Genomic DNA, 26,577 nt, shown 5'->3' on the forward strand with positions numbered 1-26,577 from the left:
CTATTTATGAGTGATGTGACCCTGGACAAGTAGTTTTACCTCCTGGGGCTCCCAGGACCTCATCTGTAAGGAGAAATCGTTGGAAGAGCTTGCTGCTGTATCATAAGCAAAGCAACTTAGTATCTGGCACAAAATAATTCACTAAGAAACCTCTGATTATTACAATAGTAGAGGCAAAGTTTGAAAACGGAAAAAGTGGGGGAAAAGTTTCAACCTGAAGTTCAGACCTCTGCCTCAAAGCAAACCCTTCAAGAGTGACTGTGTGTGCATTTAAAAATGCAGTGTTTAATATCAACAGAGCACCTTAACCTTCAGAGAATCTGAAACACAGCATGCATACTATGTCACTTCAGTAGCGTACAACTCTGTGCGACCCCATGGACTGTAGCCCGCCAGGCTCCTCTGTCCATGGGATTCTCCAGGCAAGAATACTGGAGTGGGTTGCCATGCCCTCCTCCAAGGGATCTTCCCAACCCAGGGATGGAACCTGCATCTCTTGCATCTCCTGCATCAGCACGTGGGTTCTTTATCACTAGCGCCACCTGGGAAGCCCTCTGAAACACAGATGGAAATGCAAACTCAGAGACTCATCTCCCTCTGCCTCCTGCTCCTTCCTGCTTTCTTACCGATGTCTCTATGTTGCCAGCCAGTTTCCTGGTACCCAGCATGCCCCAGACTCATCCTCTCCTCTGACTGGCAGCAAGTAGCTGGTGTGGCCTCCCAGGGGAAAAAGAAATACCAGTGGGTTTGGCTAGAGCAGCTGGTCAAGCAAGTCCTGTGGTGTCTAGTCTCCAAAAGCCCAAAGCTGAGGCACCAAGTAAAGAAAGGTATTTTCCCTCTGGGGCTATAGGTCCAAGCACCCAGTTCTCATGGTGGGTTTTCATCTGTCTGCCTCAAGACCAAAATCAGAAATGGAGCCAAGCTTTGGCAGACACTCACCCAGGGGCTGGTCTGCCCAGAGAGGCTGGTGAACTCATGGCATCTAGGAGAAGCTTCCAGAATATTCACCAAATGCCAGGTGCTGGGATAAGTGTACCCCTAGGTATCATTTCATTTAACCCCCCAAACTGCAACCCTGACAAGCAGGTGCCACAATTATTCAAACTCTTCAGATGGGGAAGCACAGGTTTAGTCCAGCTCATGTACCGTGAACAGCAGGACAGGACTCTGAACAATTTCTGTAACTGTTTGCAAATGGGTCCAGCATGACCCATTTTTGAGGTCTTTTTTTTAAAACCCTTTTTATTCATCTTCTAGGTGGTAACCATTTCCTTTTTAAAAATAATTTTTTTTATTTATTTATTTTTGGCTGCACTGGGTCTTCATCGCATGTCCAGGCTTTCTCTAGTTGCGGCGGGCGGGGGCTATTCTCTAGCTGTGCCTCACGGGCTTCTCGCTGCAGCGGCTTCTTTTGTTGCAGAGCACAGGCTCTAGAGCGAGGACTCAGTCGTCGCAGCGCACAGGCTTAGTTGCTCCTCGCCAGGTGGGATCTTCCCGGACCAGGAATCGAACCCGTGGTCTCCTGCATTGGCAGGCAGATTCTTGACCACTAGATAACCAGGGAAGTCTGACTTTCGGGGTCTTAATGACCCATCCATGTCTGGGGCAGGGAGCGATTTTCTGACCTGGAAGACTAGAGCTTCACCCCATGCTTTCACCCACAGACCCTCCCTCTTGCCACTCATCCCACAAGTGCGTTCAGTCACATGTTCAATGTCTGCATTTGCTACCAGAAGAGCCTCTCTAAGGAGACAGGAGCTGGTCACTTCTGTGTCCCCAAGGACCGCACGACCTGGCACACAGTAGGTTCTCAATAAACACAGCTTGTGACCCAGCTTACATAGACACCTATCCACTCCGCTCATTCAGAGTTCCTTGTATTTGACCTCCGTTTGCATCTCCACCCCAAATATGTAGACAGAGTGATGGAGAGGAAGCAGCTCAAGACACACGCCAGAGTGATTATCCTTTTAATTTACTTTAACCATTGAGAACCTTCTTTTCTCTCTTTGCCCAAATCATTGTTTGGGGACCAGGTAGAAAAGGGGCCATTGTAGAGAATGTTTAAACTGGGTCCAGAGGACAACCCAACACCTCCATCCCAGTGGTCTGTCTGTCTGGTCTGGTCTGTCTTTTGAGTTAAAAATGTATTTTACAAATTCTTGGGTTTTTTTCTAGTTCTACTTGAATATATACATAAAATCATTATGAAATTAGCTATCCATTCTTCATAAATTGCAAATCTGATTTTCCAGGGATTTTCTTTTTATCAGTGTGGTACCTATGATATTTCAAAACTCCATCAAAAAATTCCCCCCTCTTTATGTCTTGAGATAGGTTAATTTGCTATCCAAAAGTATATTTTTTTCCTATCCCTGAAAGTTTCTGGTTCTTTCTAGCTTTCACAGATGCAATTATCCTAACACTCTTCATATCCTGTTTTCTAATAATTATGGGTGTGAATTAATGTTAAAAAGAAGAACAAATAATGATTCACTCTGCTTAATTGATTGTCCATGCACATGGGTGGGTCATTATTGCAACATAGATATCTACACTCCAGATCCTTAGTAGAAAACTAAACCTTAAACTCTTTGTTTTTGAATTACACATCTGATCTGGAGTAATGATCTTTATGGAGGACTCTCTGAAAAGGATGCAATCCGTCCTTTTCTCTAGATTTCTGGTCTGCTGACAGATCTTGGAGATTTCCAGAACCTGGCAATCATGCTAGAAAGAGGCTCAACGAGGTGCTGGAGAGGACTCCAGGGAAATTGAGGACTTGATGGTACTTTTCACAGGTTTGTATCTGTTGCCTAAGACAGGGTGGGAGGAGTATCTTCTACAGATTCATGTCAGTCTGTTTTACCTTGGAAAATCCCACACAGTGTTGGGTAAGCCTTCTAAAGCCACAGCAACTAAGTAACATAAGCATTTTAAAAGCCAGAGAAGTATGCCCATGTTCATAGCAGCATTGTTCACAGTAGCCAAAAGGAGGAAATGACCCAAATGTCCATTGATGAATGGATAAACAAAATGTGGTCCATTCATACAATGGCATATTATTCAGCCCTAAAAAATAAGGAAATTCTGACACCTGCTACAACATGGATGATCTCAAGAACATTATATTCAATGAAGTAAGCCAGACATAAAAATAAAAGTGAAAAAAGAGACAAATACTGTATGATTCCACTTATATGAGATCCCTAGAGAAGTCAAATCCACAGAGACAGAGAGTAGATGGTAGGGGCAGGGCGCTGGGGGAGGGGAGGGGGAGTGAGTGTTTAATGAGGACAGAGTTCCAGTTTGGCAAGATGCAAAAGTTCTGGAGATGGATGGTAGGGATGGTCGCACAACAATTGACTGTACTTAGTGTCACTGAGCTGTGCATTTTAAACAGTTAAGATGGTAAACGTTATGTTATATATATTTTACCACAATCAAAGAAATTGAAGGGGAAAAAAGCCAGAGCTGAGTTGTACTGGATAGACAAGAGTGTAGCTTCAAATAAACAATCATTTCTTATCATCTGTGACCAGGAGAGGACAATGTCCTGGCGCCAAAAGAACTGATGCTTTCAGACTGTGGTGCTGGAGAAGACTCTTCAGAGTCCCTTGGACAGCAAGGAGATCAAACCAGTCAATCCTCATGGAAATCAACCCTGAATATTCATTGGAAGTACTGACGCTGAAGCTGAAGCTCCAATACTTTGGCTACCTTATGTGAAGAGCCAACTCATTGGAAAAGACCCTGATGCTGGGAAAGATTGAGGGCAAGAGAAAGGGGTGACAGAGGATGAGACGGCTGGATGGCATCACTGACTGGATTTGAGCAAACTCTGGGAGATAGTGGAGGACAGGGAAGGGTGGCATACTGCAGCCCATGAGGCTGCAAAGAGTCAGACACAACTTAGTGACTAACAGAGGGCCCCACCACAGGATTATGAACCAGGAGCAAACACTGATTCTATATGCCAGGAACCAGTATCTGGCACAGGTCTCAACTTCTCAGCTGCAACCTTATATGCAAAGCCACGCCTTCTCTGGTGATGAAACCCCCAGTGTAGGAAAACAAGCCTTGTTCTCCAAAGCACAAGATTAAAAACAAAACCTACTCAAAACATCACGGACATTTTTGCAGATAATACCATCCTGGATATTTTGACTAAAATAGGTACAGAAATAAATCCACAGAGGAATGTCTTAAATTATATCTCAAGACGTGTGAGTATGGAGCAAAAATAAGAAACTGATTTTGGAGAACGGAGCATTGGGATAAAAGTGTTCACTGTTTTCTCCCAATGCCCCAGCTACTAGTAAGCTCCCCACCTCTAAACAGAGCAGGCACCCCTGCCCCCCCAAAACACACACAGAGATGCTATTTTTGTATCTCAGATGTGGTGCAAACTCCAGCCATCTTTTATTAGCTGTGTGGCCTTAGGCAGGTTAAAAACCTCTCTGGTCTCTAAAATAAGGATAACAGGATTCCCATTGCAGCTGTGTGTCCTTGTAACATGGTAGGGCCTACACAGCCTCTCCTCCCCTCACCATCAAAGAAGGTAACCCCCTTACCTCTGAATTCATCAGCATATTCACTCCCACCCAGATTATTCACCCCCACCGCCACCTCAGAAATCTCGCCACCTCAGAAATCTCCCTGTTCTATGAAATTCCAAACCCATGGGTGGTCCTCTACTTTTGCCAAGACTTTGCCCCAGTTTTGATCTTTCTTCTTGATCATAGCTTGGCTTCTCTGTGTCCCTGACCTACCGACGTTCTCAAGATTCTTCCACAACATAACAACCATTGTTCCCTTGTCCATCCACAAACCACCAGATTCTCCCTCCCCTCACTGGCCAAACTCTCAAAAAAGAGGTATCCACTCTCTCACCTCCTGTTTTCTCCCACTCAACATCTCCATGCATGATGATTCCTTCCTGGAACTTGAAGGAGCCCTCCCTACTGAGTCTATGGATTCTACTCAGGACTGACTTCTCCATAGCTGTGTGGCTTCTCCATAGCTTTGGGCTCAGATGAGAAAACCCTCTTTTTTCCCTTCCCTTATCTTTTGTGATACAATCGTTAAGCCACCCACTCACTTTCTCTGTCTCCATCTCATATTTGCTAATTCTTCCCAGGGAATTTCACAGCATGTGAAAGAGTCAATAAAACAATAAATAACTAACAAGTTTGTGTTGGGAACTAGCCTTCTTGGATATCAAAACATTATAAAACTACATGGATTAGAACGGTAATAACTTCAGCACGTGGAAAGGCAGACATATTTATAGAAACTCAGAAACAGACCCCCAAATCAATGATGAAGGGGTAAATTTCTGCAATAAATGGCCTTGAGCCCTCACCTAATTATTTGGGGGAAAATGGATACCCTTGAAATTTTTTTTAATGATAATAATTAAAGTTAAGATAGAAAACTTGGAGGAAAAAAAACTTTCATTTTATGGATAGAAAGGGACTTTCTAAGCATAAAATAATATGAGATGCATGCAAAAATTCAGGTCTGAACTCCATAAACATTTTAAGCTTCTCTGGCAACGGACAACCAGAGTATTTTCATCACGGAACAAAAACATCTGAAAATGTAATTGGCAAAAAGTTAACAGTCTTTGCTATGAAAACCACACGCAGATTAATATTTCAAAAACCACTAAGGCACTGAAAGATAAATGGACAAAGGATATGAACAGGAAGAAAAAACCTAAATGATAAATAAACATGTTTTAAAAGGTTCAACCCTGATAGCAATCAAAGAAATGCAAATAGAAACAATGACAACACACCAGCTCCTCCCTCCAGTAAATTATGAAAGATTTTTCAAACAACACTCCAAGCTAGCCAAGGTGTTCCCTCTCAGCCAGTGCTAGGAGGAGTGCCCGTTGGTACAACATTTCCGGAAAGCTATTTGGCAATCAATATCAAGAAACTTTGACCCAGAAATTTAACTTCTGGAAAACCAAAATCTGAAGGGGAAAACAAAAAAAATGCTCAATAAAGCTTCCATACCAAAATGTTCAACCCTCTTTGTGAAAACTAGAAATAATTTAAATACCCAATGACAGGAAAAGTTAAGTAAATCCAGACACAACAGAGCCACTAGCGGGAAATACCCCCAGTAATCGTGGAATAAGGATGGCTGCTTTGTTTTTATCCTTTACACATTCCTTTTTCCAAATGCCTACCATGAGCAATCTTAAATCAGACAAGAAATAGATTTCCTTTTTTCGACAGCAAAATCCATACTCATCTGGCTCTCTCAAACAAGAGGAACATTCAACCAGCTAGCTCAGGTGTTGGCAAAATCCGGCCCTCCGCTTGGTTTTGTAAATAAAGTTTTATTGAAACACAGCCATGCCCGTATATGTATTGCCCATTGTTGCCAGGTGGCTGCTTCCTCGGTCCAATAGCAGGGTTAAGTAGTTGCAATAGAGACTGTATAGGCTGCAAAGTTTAAAGTTTATTTATTGTCTGAGCCTTTGCAAAACAAGGTTTGTCACCACCTGAGCTAGTGAACACTTCCAGCATCTTTTTAATGAATCAAGTCACAAGAAATGGTATAGAATCCAGAGAACTCTGACATACCTTTCTGGCAGTGGCTGTGTGTCCAGCACCGCTCCACAAATTGCCCGTTGATGACAGTGGCAGGGCAGTTGGTCTTGCCCTTGGCGGTGCCTGGACAAATGTCCCCACACTCCTCATTGTCGTCTTTGTTCAGCACGATATAATTATCCTCCACGGAATCCAGGATGCGAGACCAGTCGATGGTGGCCAGGTAGCAGAGTTCATTGTTCTTCTCAATGCGGACAGACCCCCGGGTGATGTTCATCAGGTTGTAGAGGCCAAGCTCCTTCAGGTGAACCATCTCAAAGATGACCAGCGCATAATTAAAGAAGAGGCGTGAGCCTCGGATAACCGTGAGGTTGGGGAACAAGTCCTTCAGGCTCTCCAGCCCATAGACCCGGAAGAGCAGCAAGTAATCAGTGATCATGATGAGTTTGGGGAAACTGAGGTCTCGGAAGTCCTCAGGTCTCGTTTTGAACATCAACAGAATCTGCAAATGTCCTTCGATGACTGAGCAGTTGGCCAGCTCATGCAGCCGGGTGAGATTATTCCGGATATCCATACCGGGGCACACTGGAAGTGCAAACAAGCAGAGAGCAAGACAAGTGAGCAAACATCCCATGGATGGTTTATAAGAATGAGTGGCAGGGCAGCCATGTGGCCATGTGACCTGGGTCCCACGCCTGCTCAGAACGGCCTTGCCCTGGGCTTAATGTTCTCTCATCCGTCTTGAAATCCTTAATCATTTTTGGGTGAGGCGGTCCCAAGATTTCATTCTGCACTGAACCCCACGACTTCTATAGCCAGCCCCCATCAGTGGTTTTCTCTGTCAAGTGTCCATGCCTAAGTAATTACTCTCAAAAGGCAAAAAACCTGAAGAGTAATAATTCCTTTGGCGGTACCTGTTTAGAAACCTTAAAACCATCACATCAAATATGATGCAAAGGAGACACTGGGATTACAGGGGGTTGAGTAATGCAGCAGGTGCAGAAGGGGAAAGGGGAGCCATCCCCAGTGAGTCAATGTGAAACATCTTCAGGAAATGGATTTATGGGGATAAAGGTGCCCACATCAGAAATGAGGCAAGGAGACCTGGCTGTGTTGTGTCAATTCTCTCATTTTCCTGACTCTCCTTCCCAACCCGCCCTCCTGGCAGGCAGCCACAGTCTAATCACCTTTTACCCAGGTGTGTCAAGGGCTTCCCAGAGAGTCTGATCTCCCCAGTACAAACACCCTGAACACCTATTCTCCTGCAGTTGGTCTCTCCCTTGCTCAGACACCCTCTATGGCTCTCCAGCACCCTGCACTTTCCCTCTCACAGCTCTCAAGGTTCTGCCCCTCCATCCCCGGCACCATGTAAAACAGGCCTGTCCACGACTCTCCAATTACAAGAGGGCCTTCCAAACCTCCCCCCTCCCATAACATGACCTATGAAGAGAAGGGAATGAAATAATGCAGACACCCAAGCAGTGGCTGGCACACAGTAGGTGCTCAATTAATGTCAGCCATTTTCTTGTTGTTTATGTCTCCCAAACGCATCACAGTGTCACCTCTAGGCTCTGTGCTTTCATCCCCATAGACCAGGGTAGGCAAATATTTTCTATAAAGGCTCAGATAGTAAATACATTCTGCTTTGCGGTCAGTCTCTGTTTAGACTATTCCACTCTGTCGTTACAGCTCAAAAGCAGCCCAGAGACCATGAGTGGCTATGGCTGTGTTCCAATAAACCTTTATTATCAAAGCAGGCTGTGGGCTGGTGTTTTCCCTTGAGGTGGTAGTCTGGTGACCCCTGCCTTACTCTGACAAAGTCCAAAGGTACTTCGGCAACAATAGAGATATTCTACATACGTGCTGGTCATATGGAAGCCACCGGCCAATTCGTGGTTGTCAAGCACTTGAAATGCGGCTTATATAAGACTGAGGAGCTGAGTATTTGATTTCACTTTAGTTAGTATGAATGGAAATAGACATGTGCACCAAGTGGCCACTGTTCTAAATACAGTAGCTCGAGTCCCTTTGGCTGTCAAAGTTCTTTACACCTTAGCTCCCTACTTTGAAATCCAGCTCATCATCCTTCAAGATCTAGTTCAGAGGCCACCTCCTCCAGGAAGGCTCCTTTGATTTCCTTTCCTCCATATACTTATTTAGATCTTTCCCTCCTCCTGTGTTCCTTATACTGGAGTTAACATTCATCAGATGTGAATCCCTCAGACAGCCTCTCCTTGCCAAAACACACACACTCACTCAGTCAGAGGTTGGGAGACACCTTCTAGAGGACTAGGATATCAGTTCCAACACCACACACTCATGCCACCCAAGCCTTGTCTGAGGCTCCCAGCTTCAGTCACATCAACAGCATCTACACACAAAGGTCTGTCTAGACAGGTACCTTGATCCCTTCCAACAGGCTCCATCTGCACCCCACAGATGAGAAAACTCTGAGAGGCAAAGCCAATCAGCCAAGGACCCACCAGTAACATTCAAGGTTGCCAGATTTAGCAAATAAAAATGAAGGACAGGGCTTCCCTGGTGGCTCAGTGGCAAAGAGTCTGCCATCTAATGCACGAGACATGGGTTCCATCCCTGGTACAGGAAGATCCCACATGCCTTGGAGCAGCTAAGCCCCCATGCGCCACAACGATTAAGCCTGTGCTCTAGAGCCCGGGAACTGCAACTACTGAAGCCCGAGCGCCTAGAGCCTGTGCTCTGCAACAAGGGAAGCCACTGCAACGAGAAGCCCTTCAACTGCAACTAGAGAGTAGCCCCTACTCACTGCAACTGGAGAAAAGCCCAAGAGTAATGAAGACCCAGCACAGTCATAGATTAGTTGATTAAAAGTTTAGAAAAAAATGCAGACCGCCCAGTTAAATTTGAATTTCAGATAAGCAAGGAGTACTTTTTAGGTAAGTCTGTCTCATGCAATGTTTGGGACATACTTATCCTTAAAAATTACTCATTGTTTATATTAAATTCAAATTTAATTTGGTGTCCTGTACTATATCCGGCAGTGTACAGCTTAGACTTGGTCACAGGTCTGGGCTTCTCAAGCCTGAGCCTCGTAACTCTATGTTACCTGCACACACACGCACACACACTTCTGAAATTGGTGCAGAGACAAAAACACCATCCTTCCCAAGTTGTGGGAGAAATCGGATATGAACATGCATTCAAAGATTAACCAGCTGTTGAACATCAGGGAAATGTAAATCCAAACCACAGTGAGATACAACTTCACTCCCACCAGGATGGCTCAAATTAAAAAGACAGACAATAACAATAGTTGACACAGAAGCGGAGAAATTAAAACCCTGTACATTACTGGTGGGAATGGAAAATGGCTCAGCTGCCGTTGTGGAAAATAGTCTTGTAACCCCTCAAAAGATTAAGCAAAGAGTTACCATATAACCCAGAAACTTCATTCCTAGGTAAAATGAAAACATAGGTCCAACCAGAAATGTGTATACAAATGTCCATAGCATCATTATTTATGATAACCAGCAAGGGAGAAACAAGCCAACACTACACACCCATGAATTGTAGCATGTCTAATACAGAGGAGGATTATTCAACAATAACAGAGGAGGAAACCCTGACACCAGTTACAAAAGGGATGAACCCTGAAAACATGATGCTCAGTGAAGGAAGCCAGTCACAAAAGACCACATGTGGAATGATTCCATTTACATGAAATATCCAGAATAGGCAAATCCATAGAAAGTAGATTAGTGGTTTCAAGGGGTTCGAGAGAGGGAAATGCGGAGTGACAGATAAAGAGTATGGGATTTCTTTGGGAGGACTGATGAAAATGTTCTAAATTGATCACAGTGATGGTTGCCCAATTCTGTGAATGTACTAATGTATGAAGAACTTCTAAATGGTAAACTTTAAATAGGTGAATTGTATGGTATTTAATTAGCTCTCAATAAAGTTGTTGTTTAAAAATTAAATGACTATAACTACCTGGGACAACAAAGAATTGCTTTATTTTTTAATCTCCAGTGACTCCAGTGACTTGAGTTAAAGTCCTTATAGCCATAGTGGTGGTGGCGGTAGTTTAGCTGCTCAGTCGTGTCCGACTCTTTGTTACCCCATGGACTGCAGCCCACCAGGCTCCTCTGCCCATAGGATTTCCCAGGCAAGGACACTGGAGTGGGTTGCCATTTCCTTCTCCTCATTAAAGCCGTATGTGTCCCTATTAGTATAAGACAATAGAGCCATTTACTGCAGGGACAGAAAATACCCAGAGGATGTTAGAAGTGGTGCCAACAATATATGTAGGATCTTGCACTGGTTTTTAATACCTCTGGGTGGGAAACTGAAGGATGCTTCAGGTCCTCAGTAAGTGGCACCTGGTTAACCATCACTCTACACACAGATAGGGAAGGACCAGGGGGATCAGGGGAGGAGGGCAATCCTGGTGACAGCTAACACACTCACTTATGTGAAGCACTTGGTCATGTTCTGGCAGGCACGTTCTCTGTCTCTCTTTTTTAAATTATTTATTTAAGTTTTGGTTACATTCCGTCTTCATTGCTATGCACGGGCTTTTTCTAGTTGCGGTGAGCAGGGGCTACTCTCTAGTTGCAGTGCTCAGGCTTCTCATTGCGGTGGCTTCTATTGTTGCAGACACAGACTTAGGCTCACAGGCTCAGTAGTTGCGGCTCTGAGGCTCTAAAGCTGGGGCTCTGTAACTGTGGCACTCGAGCTCAGTTGCCCTGTGGCACGTGGAATCTTCCCAAACCAGGGATCGAACCCGTATTCCCTGCACTGGCAGGCGGATTCTTATCTACTATACCACCAGGGAAGTCCTCTCTTGATGAATTCTAAAACTAATCCCAGAGGAAGTAGATAAACAAAATGGTCCATGCCCATTTTTGTGATGAGCAAGTCAAGATTCACACAGAATGAGTTGTAAGGGGTAACTGAGATTTCAACCCAGCAATTAAAGGCAAAGTTTATGCTATTACTATGTTACAGTCTATCCACCTCTGTTTTTTCAAAAACATACCTAATGAAAAAGCAGGTGAATGTGACTTAAATAAGGAAACAATGAAATAATGTCCATGTGGTGACAACCCGGAGGAAACTTGCTAAAGACGGCTTTCTTCGTTCACTCCTGCAGCATCTATCTGCTGCTAAGTCCGACTCTGTGCGACCCCAGAGACAGCAGCCCACCAGGTTCCCCCGTCCCTGGGACTCTCCAGGCAAGAACATTGGAGTGGGTTGCCATTTCCTTTTCCAATGCATTAAAGTGAAAAGCGAAAGGGAAGTCGTTCAGTCGTGTCCAACTCTTAGCCACCCCATGGACTGCAGCCTACCAGGCTGAAAACCTGTTTCCACTGTTCCAGGGACTGGAAGTGCTTAAAAGAATAGGATACAGGCTGCCCTGGGTCTCAGAGACTGTAGATGCTATTAACTATTCAAATCAATTGAAGGTATAACTGAGGAGGATATCTCAGTTAGGTAAGGACAGTGTCAAAGGCTAGAAGAAATCATAAAAAAAAAAAAGCTACTTGAATAAGCCTGGGACAGTCAAGGAGGGCTTCCTGGAGGAGGTGACACCAGGACTTAAAACCTACACAAACAGAGCAATAAGAATTATTCTGTTCTGCCTACTTCATCGGAAGGTCAAGAGTGACAGCAAGCTACAGCTCATCGCTGTAGGTCACCAGGGTGTGTAGAGTCTATAATAGCCTTATCTGATAGAAACATGATAGAACTTTAAATTTTCTCTAAAAAAGTAAAAAAGAAACACTGAAATTAAATATACTTAATCCAATATATCCAAAAATTTCACTTCCGCATGTAAGCAATACTAAAAAAAAAAAAAAAAACTACAAGATTTTTTTTCACGTTATGCCTCCCAAATGCCACGTGTATTATACACTTGCAACATTTCTCAATTTAGATGCTAAATTTTGATCAGAAATACTCAATCAGTATATGCATATTCCACAAAATGAGTCATTGAAAATGTAGGGTTCTTTGTATCCCTCCCAAAAACAGTTGTTCAATAACAGAATCAAGTGTTGATTTCCTGACATTTCAATCAACTAAAGTTAAACAAGACTTTATGTTTCCTTTTTTCACATTTACGTTTCAATGAATTAAAGTTTGTTGTTGTTCAGTCTAAGTCGCATCCGACGGTTTTTGACCCCATGGGCTGCAGCACACTAGGCTTCCCTGTCCTCCACTATCTCCCTGAATTTTCTCAAACTCATGTCTATTGAGTCAGTGATGTCATCCAACCATCTCTTCCTCTGTTGCCCCCTTCTCCTTTTGCCTTCAATCTTTTCTAGCATCAGGGTCTTTTCCAATGAGTTGGCTCTTCGCATCAGGTGGACAAAGTACTAGAGCTTCAGCATCAGTCCTTCCAATGAATGTTCAAGATTGATTTCCTTTAGGGTTGACTGATTTGATCTCCTTGCAGTCTAAGGGACTCTAAAGAGTCTTCTCCAGCACCACAATTCAAAAGCATCAATTCTTCAGCACTCAGCCCTCATCATGGTCCAACTCTCACATCTATACATCACTACGGGAAAACCACAGCTTTGACTATACAAACTATTAAAGTAAAAATCTATTTGCCCTGGCCACAATTTCAAGAGCACCATGTGGATAGTAGCCACCATATTGGATATGCAACTATAGACTATTTCCATCAAAGCAGACAGTGCTAGTCTTGGAGTTCCCCTCTTGGCCAGAAGAATCTATAATTTTTCAGTTGGAGAGAAGATGGATACAAGAGCCATCTTGGAAAGTGTCCCCTCTCCCCTGGTTTTCTTGTCACCATGGAAACGGCAAATAAGTACTGAGGATCTGGGAGGGAGAGGTCTAGAAGATTCTGAAACTTCTTTACAATGCTAAGAGTTATACTTTTTGCTTTCAAGCCTGTACATTCTTCAGACATTCTTCAAATGCTCCCTGGTGGCCTCTTCCGGGGCCACATGTTCCTCTCTGCATTCTTTCCGGTCTTAACACTGCTTCTTCCAAAATTCAGGAGTCCTAGCCAACAAGTCTTGGGTTCAGGTGTCAGGCCACCACCCACACCAGTTTCAGGGCACACTAGAAACCCAACAGATCTGGGAACTTCCCTAGTGGCCCAGTGGCTAAGACTCCACACTCCCAGTCCAGGGGGCCTGGGTTCCATCCCTGAACAGGGAACTAGATCCCACACATGGCAACTGAGAGTTCACATGCCACAAGTAAAGATCCTGCGTGCCTCAACAAAGATGGAAGACCCTGTGTGGCACAGCTAAGAGCTGGTGCAGCCAAAAATAGATAGATAATTTTTTTAAAGAGAGACAGAGAGAGAGAAACCCAACAGATCTGCCCTCCCACTCCAGCGTGGGCACCTGCCAACAGTATGATCCTGAGTCATATATTTAATCTCTGTGTGCCTCAGTTTCCTCATCTATAAATGATGATAATCATGTGATGAAGGGTAGGAAGAATAGAGGAGAACCAGCGTCCGGCCACATACACGCATCAGTTCTTCACTCCAAGCTACTTGGAACCAATTCCCAGATTTATTCCCTTCAGAAATTATAACTTGGGCACACCGAGGTACCAGATACCCTTATGAGTCTCCACCTGACTGCTTTTAAGTCTGGCTCTTAAAACTGACTTCAGCCAAAACCTAGACAGCATATTAAAAAGCAGAGACATCACTTTGCTGACAAAGGTCTATATCGTCAAAGCTATGGTTTTTCCAGTAGTCATGTACAGATATAAGAGTTGGACCATAAAGAAGGCTGAGTGCTGAAGAATTCATGCTTTTGAATTGTGGTGCTGGAGAAGACTCTTGAGAGTCTCTTGGACTGCAAGGGGATCAAACCAGTCAATCCTAAAGAAAGTCAACCCTGAATATTCACTGGAAGCACTGATGCTAAAGCTGAAGCTCCAATACTCTGTCCATCTCTTGCAGAGAGCTGACTCATTGGAAAAGACCCTGATGCTGGGAAAGATCGAGGGCGGGAGGAAAAGGGGATGACAGAGGATGAGATGGTTGGACATCATCACTGATTCAATGGACATGAACTTGGGCGAACTCCAGGAGATGGTGACAGACCGGGAAGCCTGGTGTGCTGCAGTCCGTGGGGTCTCAAAGAATTGAACATGACTTGGCAACTGAACAACAACAACGAAAGTGTGTGAGATGGATTCTTCTGGAAATGGCTGGACACAGAAGGGCAGTAAATACCCTGAGGTGGGAGATGCACAAGACTGGGGTCTGGGCAACAGGCAAACTGTCACCAAGACAGATTTCCTCAAAGAGGAAAGAAACTGAGGCTCGGAAAGAAACATGTCCTCCTCAAGGTCATGAAGCCAGAAGGAGACAGAGCTGGGATTTAAACCCAGCATATTAGTCTACTGTGCCATCCCTAACCAATGACCACAGACCAGGTGGCTTAAACAAGAGGAAATTATTTTCTCCCAATTCTGGAGGCCAGAAGTCCGAGATTAAGATGTCAGCAGAACTGATCCTTTCTGAAGCCTCTCTCCTTGGCTTGTAGATGGCCGTCTTCTCCCTGCATCCTCACTCGCTCTCTGGGTGTGTCTGCATCCCAATCTCCTCTTATAAAGACATCAGTCTTATCAGCAAATGGGCTTCCCAGGTGGCTCACTGCTAAAGAACCCACCTGCCAGTGCAGGAGATGTGGATTCGATCCCTGGGTCAGGAAGATCCCCTGCAGGAGGAAACAGCAACCCACTCCAGTGTTCTTGCCTGGGAAATCCCGTGGACAGAGGAGCCTGGCTGGCCGCAGTCCATGGGGCCGCAAAGAGAAGGACATGACTGAGCACATGACTTATTAGCTTAGAGGCCACGCTGGTTATCTCATTTTACCTTGACTGCCTCTTTAAAGACCCAATCTCCAAAGACAGTCACATTCTGAGATGTTAGAGGGTTGGGACTTCAGCATGTGAGTTTGTGGGGAAGGACAAAATTCAGCCTATCACACGTAGGTCCTTAGGATTCCCACACCTGTGTCCTTAGCCATTACACAGCATTTCTCAAAATATTCAGTGGAGGGCTTTCCTGGTGGCTCAGTGGTAAAGAATCTGCCTGTCAATGCAGAAGGCACAGGTTCGATCCCTGATCTGGGAAGATCCCACATGCCTCAGAGCAACTAAGCCCATGTGTCACAACTACTGAACCTGTGCTCTAGATCCCGGAAGTCACAACTGCTGAGCCCACGGGCCACAACGGCTAAAGCCCAAGCGCCCTAGAGTCCATGCTTCGCAACAAGAGAAGCCACTGTAATGAGAAGTCTGCACACCGGGACTGGAGAGTACCCTCTGTTTACCAAAACGAGCAAAAAAAGCCCACACAGCAACGAAGACCCAGCACAGCCATAAATAAATAAATAAATAAATATTGTTTAAAATAGAGTATCCCTTCCTTTAATAAAAATTCTCTGTGGACCATCAGAATCACCTGGAGTGATTCTGGGGTGGGGTGGGGGAGAGTGGTGTATGTTAAAATGCAGGTTCTTAGGCCCAGCTCTGGACCAAATGAATCAGTGTCTCTAGGAGCCCAGCCTGTGAATCTGCATTTTAAATGAGGCCCCCAAGGATATGTCAGGGACTCACGTAAGACAAACATACCGTCTACCCAACCTGGGTCACCTCTCCAGCCCCACCTGTTCCTCTGAGCACTCTGTTCCAGGATCAATACCATTAGTTGCCTTCTTTGGGGTTGTTGGTTGTTGTTTTGTTTTTTAATTTACTTGGCTCCACCTGGTCTTAGTCCCAGCACATGTGATCTTTAGCTGTGGCATGTAGAATCTAGTTCCTTGATCAAGGATCGAACCTGGGACCCCTGCATTGGGAAGTCAGAGTCTTAACCACTGGACCACCAGAGAAGTCCCTCCTCGTTCTGCGGCTACAGTCCTATTGGTTTAGGACTGCCCTCTCATGACCTCATTTAACCTTAATTACCTCCTAAAAGCTCTATCTCCAAATACAGCCACATTGAGGAGTTAAAGTTTCAACCCATGAATGGGGAGCGGGGAGATAGCAATTCAGACCACAACAGTTCTTTTCCCCTCCTTTCCAGGACCTGCCCACTCCGGGATAGACTGCTTCCTACTTTAGACAAACATGTACCAAGCCCTTCTCCGACCCACACTTAGAGTACGGTTTCATTTACCGTGTAGTCAGAGTTTCACTAGAATGCACCTCCACTGGGCAGACCAATGTCTGTGGGGACCCAGAAAGATACACCCAGTCTGTGCTGAAAGGGAAGGCGAATGGGGTGGGTGATGAAGCCAGAGAGGGGAGGAAGGAGGCCTCTGACCCAGTTCCTTGAGGAAAAAGTAGGAATCCATGGGTGAAAAGAAGGAAGAGAGGTCCTTGGGGAACAGGAAGCAAACGCAAGCACATAAAGAAGAGAGAACCCCAAGGAAGTGCAGTCATGAAGTCAGGGAGTTGAGACCACATGCTGCCCAGCTAAGGCCAGGCTCAACTGCCCGGGGGATGGGCTGATTGAGCTGGCAGCTGTAGTCGGACCGAAGCAGCAAGTGGAAAAATCTCTCTGGTAGTAGGGCAGAGAAGGTACTGGACAGGGCACTCTGGAACCACCTCTATGGCTTGGCCTAGGGGGCCTGTCATGGGGTGGGTGCAAAAGGAAACAGACAAGACCACAGAGTCATCTAAGGAACCAGCATCAACAGGGACTCGGTCCCCAGGGAGGTAGGGGGTGAGGCACCATTGTTTGATGAACCTGGAGAGGGCCAGATAGAACCAGTGGCAAGGACAGCAGGCTCAGACTGGGGTACAGTGAGTCTGTGGGGGCCTTGGGGATGCTCTGGGATGTGGATCCAGCGGGTGATGGAAAGATGTAGACCCGGAGCTTGGGGAGAGGGGTGGATGCAGGCAGAAGTGATGGCAGTATGTGCTAAAATCAAGAGGATAAAAGGATGGAAGGGGTATGGGAGGTCTGGAGAGCACAGTATTTAAGACCAGGGAACCAGAGAGAGGACCAAAGACCCACAGTCACCCTGACACCCATATCTCCCACAAGCTTCTCTGAAAGCTCCAGAACAGCTAGGCTAATCCCTCCAGTCAGTTCCATACCTCTGTATAGACCACCCCAAGGACATCACCCATCAAACCACAAGGTTACAAGGGGCTTCCATGCCATTTCAAGAGTCCTACCTCCTCATGTGTACAGATGATGCCACAAAAGACACTGGACAAAAATACCAAGAGAAGTCTTGGAACTTTTCTTGGAATCAGCCTGGCAATGCAGGGGACACAGGTTTGATCCCTGGTCCGGGATGATCCCACGCGCCGTGGAGCAACTACTGAACCCAAGTGTTGCAACTGCAGAAGCTTGCACACCCTAGAGCCTGTGCTCCGCAACTAGAGAAGCCGCTTCGATGAGAAGCCAGCGCAGGGCAACTAGTGAGTAGCCCACATGCAACGATGAAGACCCAGTGCAGTCAAAAATAAATTACAAAGTTTTAAACAAGAAAACCAAGAGAAGACTTGTAAGAACAACAACAACAAAAAAGTAGCAGATGTCTTCAATACCATGTAACTGGATATAATTAGGAAGAAACGTCTCGGTGAGAATTTATCCATTTTCTAATCTCCTGCAAGGAAACCAGATCCATGGTTGAAAACAGATTAGCAACAAGAAGTCACAGAAAGGCCATCAGAAAACAAGGGGAGCCCTGCTTTCTTTATCCATTTGTGTCCAACCACTACCTTTTCCCGCACTCTTAATAAACACAGTTTTTTGAAAGTACCTATGTTTTCCACCTTCTCACAAAGGCATGGGAGAGAAGCAAGCACCTCCTGTTAACAGCCTGGTCTTCCTGAACATGAAACAGAAGGTACCCTCTCAACCTGATGGGACACCATCCCCTGAATGAATCGAAAGAAAGGCTCTGATTTGACATCAAATTTTAATCCTCATCAGTCTGCCTCGAACTCCACCTGGAACTCATATCCAGTCTGCACTGGGCAACACAGAACGAATCTCACTCTGCTGGAAACAAAATAGGTTTCTAGAAGCCCCGACAGCCACTGGGGAATGGCTCAGCACCAGGGTCAGCAGAACACAGGAGGACCTCCCTGCTCCTTGAAACAACAGCTAGGGGCTCTCTGCCATCTCTCATCTCTCAAGGGTTTCCCAGGTGGCTCAGTGGTAAAGACTCCACCTGCCAATGCAGGAGACGTGGGTTTGATCCCTGGGTCAGGAAGATCCCCTGGAGGAGGAAATGGCAACCCACTTCAGTATTCTTGCCTGGGAAATCCCACGGACAGAGGAGCCTAGCGGGCTACAGTCCATGGGGTTGCAAAGAGTGGGACACGATGGAGAGACTGAACAAATGTGCACATGTATAGACCTGAATTACTTTGCTGTACACCAGAAACTAACACAACATTGTGAACCAAGTATACTTCAATTAAAAAAATTTTTAAGGATGTTTGTCTTAATCCTTGGGGATTTATGAATCCACACCAGGAGAGATGCGACAAGAAGGTAAGATGTCACCTTGTTCGATCTGAGCTGGAACAGGCCTGTCAGATGATCCCAATTTTTTGCCACTTGTGCCTCCTGGTGCATGTCCAGGAATAACAATTAAAGCTCTGAGTATTTATTTTGGAATTACAAATGTGCTTTACTGTGCTTAGTCACTCAGTCGTGTCTGACTCTTTGCGACCCCATGGACTGCAGCCTGCCAGGCTCCTCTATCCATGGAGATTCTCCAGACAAGAATACTGGAGTGGGTTGCCATTCCCTCCTCCAGGGGATGTTCCCAATTCAGGGATCAAACCCAGGTCTCCCACACTGCAGGTGGATTCTTTATCATCTGAGCCACCGGGGATGCCAAATAAATTTTCACAAATAGGTGAATTCACAAATATGGAATCCAGAAAAAATGAGTATCTTATGAGTAATGAAGTTTTCAAGCTTAAGACTATTGATCCAATATAAGATACTTATTAAAAATATTTATTCATTTATTTGGCTGCCCTGGGTCTTAATTGTGGCTTGTGGGATGTTTGGTTACAGCATGTGGGACCTTAAGTCCCTGACCAGGGATCAAACCCAGGCCCTTTGCCTTGGGAATATGAAGTCTTAGCCACTGGGCCACCAGGGAAGTGGCAGGAATTAAGACACTTTTAAAAGTCTAGGGAAAACTGCTAAGTCACTTCAGTCGTGTCCAACTCTGTGCGACCCCATAGACGGCAGCCCACCAGGCTCCCCCGTCCCTGGGATTCTCCAGGCAAGAACGCTGGAGTGGGTTGCCATTTCCTTCTCCAATGCATGAAAGTGAAAAGTGAAAGTGAAGTCACTCAGTTGTGTCCGACTCTTAGCAACCCCATGGACTGCAGCCTACCAGGCTCCTCCACCCATGGGATTTTCCAGGCAAGAGTACTGGAGTGGGGTGCCATTGCCTTCTCTGTTGAATGTCTCTAAAGGCAGCCATTTAAAATAAAATCTTCTTTAAAGAAAGTGAAAGTGAAGTCGCTCAGTCGTGTCCGACTCTTTTCGACCCCATGGACTGTAGCCCACCAGGCTCCTCCATCCATGGAAATTTCTAGGCAGGAGTACTGGAGTGGGTTGCCATTTAGGGATGCAAAATGTTGCCAGGGGTTTGAGGTAGGGATGGCATAACAATAAAGGGGTGGCTAGAAGGAGTTTGCGGAGAAGGCAATGGCACCCCACTCCAGTACTCTTGCTTGGAAAATCCCATGGATGGAGGAGCCTGGTAGGCTACAGTCCATGGGGTCGCTAGGAGTCGGACGTGACTGAGTGACTTCACTTTCACTTTTCACTTTCATGTATTGGAGAAGGAAATGCCAACCCACTCCAGGGTTCTTGCCTGGAGAATCCCAGGGACAGGGGAGCCTGGTGGGCTGCCGTCTATGGGGTCGCACAGAGTTGGACACGACTGAAGCGACTTAGCAGGAGAAGGAGTTTGGGTGGTGGTAGATGGGACACTTCTGTGTCCTAACTGTGGGGACAGCTACACAATTCTATGCAGGGATTAAAATGCAAAAACTGTACGCACCAAAAAAAGTCAGATTTACTGTACCACCATTTTTATAATAAAAATATTTAAAGATCCACACCAAACAGGGACTTCCCTGGAGGTCCACTGGTTAAGAATCTGCCTTCCAATGCAGGGGATGCAGATTTGATCCCTGGTTGGGAGAACTAAGGTCCCACATGCTGCTGGGCAGCTAAGCCCATGTGCCACAGCTACTGAAACCCCCGGCTCTCGAGCCCATATGCCACAACTAGAGAGAAGCCCGTGCACCACAACTAAGACCTGAAGCAGCCAAATAAATAAATAAATATTTAAATCAAAAAGATACACACCAAAATAGGACACACACCTATGTATATGTATGTAGGTGTGCGTGTGTGCATGTACAACCTCAGGCATGTCTGACTCTTTGTGACCCCAGGAGACTGAACCTGCCAGGCTCCTCTGTCCATGGGATTATCTAGGCAGGAATACTGGAGTAGGTTGCCATTTCCTTCTCCAGGGCATCTTCCCGACCCAGGGATCAAACCTGTGTCTCCTGCATCGGCAGGTGCGTTCTTTGCCACTGAGCCACTGGGAAGCCCAAACACAGCGTAGTCATCTCCCAAGACAGAAATACAATGGTTTTAGGGACAAAACGGAACTTTTATTGTTTCCCCCTCTAAACTTGTGCAATTTTTCTTTTGCAATGAGAATGCAGTTATTATTTTAATTTAAAAACCATAAGTATGATCCAATCGCAAAACATAAAGCGAGTCACTCCCACTGTGTTCTTCATAGAAATTTACATAAGGGGTTCTCAAGAGGTCCCCACAAGTGGTATCTCCCAGCAGATACCACTTTCTCTTGGCACTAGAGACAGGGCTGATAGCACAGAGTCCTCACTCGATGCCAAGAAGACGGTTTAAACAAATAAACCCAAAGATCTCTCACACACACACACCCAAAGAAGGAACATCACTGTTATTTTCTCACCATCAGAGCCCATACATTCAGCACAGCAAATGATATCAGTTTCTTTAATAAGGCTTGCTCTGTAAAGGGAAAAACACAGTGTTTTTCCTGAGCGTTTCATTTAACTTGATTCATTCAAAGTCGAACCAGGACCACACAAGCTATGAGGCATGTCATAACTATCCTCAAGGAGTTTGTTCTAAATCCAAAGTCGGCAAACTTTCTCTGGAAAGGGCCCAAGTGTAAATATTGTTGGGAGCCACGCGATCGCAACCGTTCAACTCTGCCCTTACAGCACGAAAGCAGTGATAGAGGACGCCTGAGCCAACGGGCATGGCGGCTTGCCAATAAAACTTTATTTACAAAAACAGGCGTGGGCGGGCAGGGTTTGACCCCTGTTCTAAAGACTTTGACCACATATAAATTAACAAGTGAGCGTGAGAGAGAGAGTCAGAGTAGGGAATGGCCGTCGATGCAGACCAAGATAATAAGCCCAGAAAAGGAGCAGAGGAAAAGAAGAGAGAGAATGGGAGGAGCCAGGTACAGGTGAAAACTCACCAGGAGAGGGAAAGCAAAACCCAGAGAAGTCAGCTGGGGTGAGGCTGCCATTGGTAGGTGAGGAACGACTTTTGCTAGCACCATGGGCAAAGCAACGGAGACACAAGCCAGATGCTGTGGGCAGAGCAGTGGGTGAAAAGTGAGAGAGCAAGGGTGATGAGTGCCCATCAGCAGTTGGGGGAGGCTTGACAGAGGAAGGCAAAAGGTGGGTGGTGGGTAGCGGGGCCCTGGGGAGTATTGAGGCTGAAAAGAACAAGGCTCCCAGGCAGATGGAGATCCCTGAACAGAGAGGAGAGAGGAGGGGACCTAAGTGGATAAGTGTCCTGCATACTAAGTCACTTCAGTCGTGTCTGACTCTTTATGACCCCATCGACTGCAGCTTGCCAGTGTCTTCTGTCCATGAGATTTCCCAGGCAAGCATACTGGAGCAGGTTGCCATGCCTTCCTCCAGGGGATCTTCCTGATCCAGGGATTGAACCCACATCTCATGTGTCTCCTGCACTGGCAGGTAGGTTCTTTACCACTAGCACCAAAAGCAGTGGTTCTCAATCAGAGGACAGTTGGTGGTGTCTGGAGACACATTTTAGTGGTCATGACTTGGAGAGGGGCATTGCTACTGGTCAGAGACCACAGACAGTGAGCAACATCTTAAGATACACAAGACAACCCCCTGCAACCAAGAACTATCCAACCTCATAGATCAAGAGCATGGAAATTGAGAAGGTCTATTCTAGCCAAAAAATAAAGGATGTCAACGAGGAAGTGGAGTGAGGTGGGGTCCCTCGGGGTGAGGCTCGCCCCCAGTAACCTCTATGAATGAGCAGGGCAGGGTCGAGAGGCAGGTCACTAAGAGGGAAGCAAAGACTAGGAAGAACCTCAGAGAACTGACCCAGAGAGCAGAAGTTCTGCTCTGAGGGTCCCGGAGTGCACCGGAGAACCCACAAGAGACACACTAGATTCCACCTTCGAGATGTAAGGGGGATCCAAAAGCAACAACTAGCACCTCAACTCATCAATTCACTGCCCCCGCCAAGATTCAGTTTCCACTATAATTAATCCCACTTTGCCTTCATTCTCTGACTTTGCAGTGCTCCTGGGTCATCTCGGGCCAGAGTGGGTCAACCCAAGGAGACATGGGAGGGAAAACCACTGCCCAGTTCAGCCAAGCCACAGAGACTCCACAGGGGGGATGAAATGGGCTGGCACATCCCACGTGACATTGAGGAGAGAGTCCTCAGTCCTTCAAAATCCCACTGATCTCCCTCGACCCCACCCCCACCCCAGACAGAATGCCACACTGCTTGCTGCTGGAGATTAACCAACGATCCGGAAAGTTCCTTACCCCACCCCAAACCTCTGAAGGGCATCACATGTCATTTATTCGAGAGTATTTTGTTAACCTTTACACCACAGGGGTTAGGGCGGGGAGGCTCAGAGTCCCAAGAAGAACCTTCTGTTAAGAAACCTTTTATTAACAAACCGGGCTTCTCATCTCAGCACTGCCACCTCATCCAAGTTCCTCACCTTCGAAATGGAGGATAAACCTTACTTCAGAGGGCTGTGGCGAGGATTAATCGAGATTATCAATGCAGAGTGTGTAGAATAGCGCCTGCGGAGCCTTTGCTTATATTTGTGGCAGTTAGGTTTTATCTGGAGAATAAAGGAGCCATGACTTGGACTCCTGGGGAGAACAGGAAGGATAGGAGTTGAATCTAGAACAAATATTTAGGACTTCCCTGGTGATCCAAGGGTGACAAATCCGCCTGCCAACGCTGAGGACAGGGGTTCGACCTCTGGTGTGGGAAGATCCCGTGTGCTGCAGAGCAGCTAAGCCCGAGGGCCACAGCTGCTGAGCCTGTGCTCTAGGGCCAGGGACCCACAACTATTGAGCACACGTGCCACAACTACTGAAGCCCGCGTACCCTAGAGCCTGGTCTCCACAACAAGAGAAGCCACCGGAATGAGAAGCCCATGCACAGCAACTAGAGAGTAGCCTCGATCCTCACACCCAGAGAAAAGCCCAGCACAGCAATGAAGACCCAGCACAGTCAAAATAAATTTATCAAACATCTACTAGGTGTCAGGGGCTGCTCTAGACTCTGGAACTGTGGCAGTGAACAAAAGAAACATAAGCCTCTCCCTCGTGGAAACTATAAACATGTAAGAAGTAGTAAATCCATTCACTGACCCCTGAAAGTGAAAGTCGTTCAGTCGTATCGGACTCTTTGGGACCCCATGGACTGTAGCCCACCAGGCTCTGTCCATGAGATTCTCCAGGCAAGAATACTGGAGTGGATAGCCATTCCCCTCTCCAGGGGACCTTCCCGATCCAGGGATCAAACCCAGGTTCCTACAGGCAGATTCTTTACCATCTGAGCCACCAGAAAAGCCAGCCCAGGCACAAATCCACTATTAATTACTAAAGCTACCAGGAACAGAGGAGCAAGGAATCACATACATATACAGGTGTGCACGCACACACAGACACACATGGGCATGGACGTGCAAAGCCTGATACAGATCTAACAGCTGGTCTGGGTTTCTGTTTTTTTAAACAAGAGCCTAAATCCACTGCTACCCTTCCTTGGAGGAGCACCCACTGTATACCAGGCACTCAGTGCTTGGAGACTCGCCTAATTGGCAAAGGTGCTCCACAAACCCGGTTTGTCAACTCCAGAGCCCCCACATGCTTTCTCGTGCATCCCCACTCACTGACAGGCAACTCAGGAACTTCTGCTCCTTCCCTGCCTGACCCCTTCCTCATCGGGACTGATTTCCTTTTATGGAGAAATCTGAAGAAGTAACCCAACGCATATTTTGAAAGCAGGGCCTCCGCCATCATGGTGGGAAACCCCAGTTATATTCTCTTCAAGGATTTTCCATCCTTGACCTGCAGCCAGAAAGACCTGCTGTCAAGCCCAAGGAAAATGCTGGGACTTGCCCCTCTCCCCATACCAGGGAGCTGCTAGCCCAGGGACACTCATGAGGGAGACTTGAGGAGGGAGACTTGAGAAGGCAGAGGGGACGGGGTGCTTGGGCTGACCACAGGTTAGAGACCTGCCCAGCCGACAGGTAAAAGGGTGGAGGAGGGAGGTTACCAGGGGTTCCTGGGGCATGGGCAGCTGGGCAGAGCCCTGGGCCCTGGCACCACCAGAGAGGTTTGTCTTCTCTCTAGCTCTGATTCTGGGGCAAGTGAATTCTGTGTCCTTCCTGAGCCTCAGTTTACTCCTCTATGAAATGGCCCAACAGCAGTATCAGCCTCCACGGGCTGCGGCAGAGATCCAGAGAGATAAGACCGGCCAGCCCGAGGCATCTGGCGACACTAGCTATAATAATCATAAAAGCCGACACTACTGCTACTACAGCTGCGCTGTTGCCAAGGGCTAGAGCTTGCCTCCGACATCTGGAAACAGAATTCCAGAGTATAAACATGGAACTGAAGTCAGGGGTAGCCGTGGGTCTAGATACCAGAAAGAAAGGGGCGGGTTCTACACTTCCTCGGCCCCTGGGGTAGCGTCACCAAGCTGCTGGGATCCCAACGGACCACCCTGCCTTCAGTCAGTCACCCTCGATTCTCACTCCAAACCGTCTGTGCCCGGGGCATTTGGCTGTCCGAGAGTGTCCGATGACCCTACTTCTCGGAGGCGACCCAGAGAGGACGTGTGTCCCGTCTCTGGAGCCAGGTGGTGGGCTCGGAGAGGCCCAGACACGGGGGTTTGAGGAGCGCTCTCGGGAGAGGCGCCCGCAGAAGGGCGGGCACTAGGGCAAGGTTCCTGCAGCCCGGGGCCGCATGCGGGTCTTGGAGCCGCTAGCCCAGGCGGGCAAAGGCCAAGGTCAGCGGCTTCCCGCCCCCCGCGAGGCCGGAGAAACCGTCCGGGCCACCAGCCCTCCGACGGAGGACTGCACTCCGTCCACAACGGGGGGTGGTTCCATTTTGGCAAAGGGTACCCTCCCCAGCTGCGCGGCTTCCCGCCCACTCCGGGACCCCCCAGACTCACCTTCTCCAGGGTACAGGTGGCCCGCGGCGCCCACCAGCAGCGCGGCGACGACCACCATCAGCAGCACGGCTGCCGCCCCCCTCCCGCCCCCGGCGCCCATGGCTGCGGGAGCGCGGAGTGCCGAAGGATCAGAGCGCGAGGCGCTGGCTGGCGGGGTGCATGCTACGAAGCGGCCGCCCCAGAGGGGCTGGGGGTCGCGCGTCCTTCTCTTCCACGCGGGCCGCCCAAGGTCCCGCAGCCTGCGCCTGGGAGGACTCTAGAAACGGCCCCGGGAGGGGCGCGCGGCCTCCGCCGCTACGAATCCGGCAGCGCGGCCGGGTGGAGACGGTCCCGACTCCGGGCCCCCGCGGCCCGGGCCCCCGTCCCGACGATCTTAGGGCCCGGAGCCCCGCGCTCTGCCCCCCTGACTCTAGGCTTTTGGCCCCGAGCGCTCCGGAGCTCCGATCTTCGGACGCGCGGACAAACGGACGTGCG

General features: G+C 47.3%; 1 protein-coding gene across 4 annotated transcripts in view; it reads right to left on the reverse strand.

Moving 5' to 3' along the window:
• The window catches only part of INSR (insulin receptor), a 145,624-nt gene extending 119,385 nt beyond the window's left edge, over positions 1–26,239 (reverse strand). For all 4 annotated transcript variants that reach the window (XM_086409498.1, XM_086409497.1, XM_086409496.1 and 1 more), the window contains exons 1-2: positions 26,104–26,239; positions 6,603–7,154 (exon numbers count right to left, since the gene is read on the reverse strand). In XM_086409498.1, the coding sequence (XP_086265624.1) occupies positions 6,603–7,154; positions 26,104–26,203 (652 nt within the window). In that variant the 5' untranslated portion in view covers positions 26,204–26,239. The remainder of the gene's footprint in view (positions 1–6,602; positions 7,155–26,103) is intronic.
• Between the last annotated feature and the right edge of the window lie 338 nt (positions 26,240–26,577).

This window comes from Bos grunniens, chromosome 7 (genome assembly GCF_055505025.1).
Source record: "Bos grunniens cultivar Pamir isolate PY7600 chromosome 7, Bosgru_T2T1.0, whole genome shotgun sequence".
Lineage (NCBI taxonomy): Eukaryota > Metazoa > Chordata > Mammalia > Artiodactyla > Bovidae > Bos > Bos grunniens.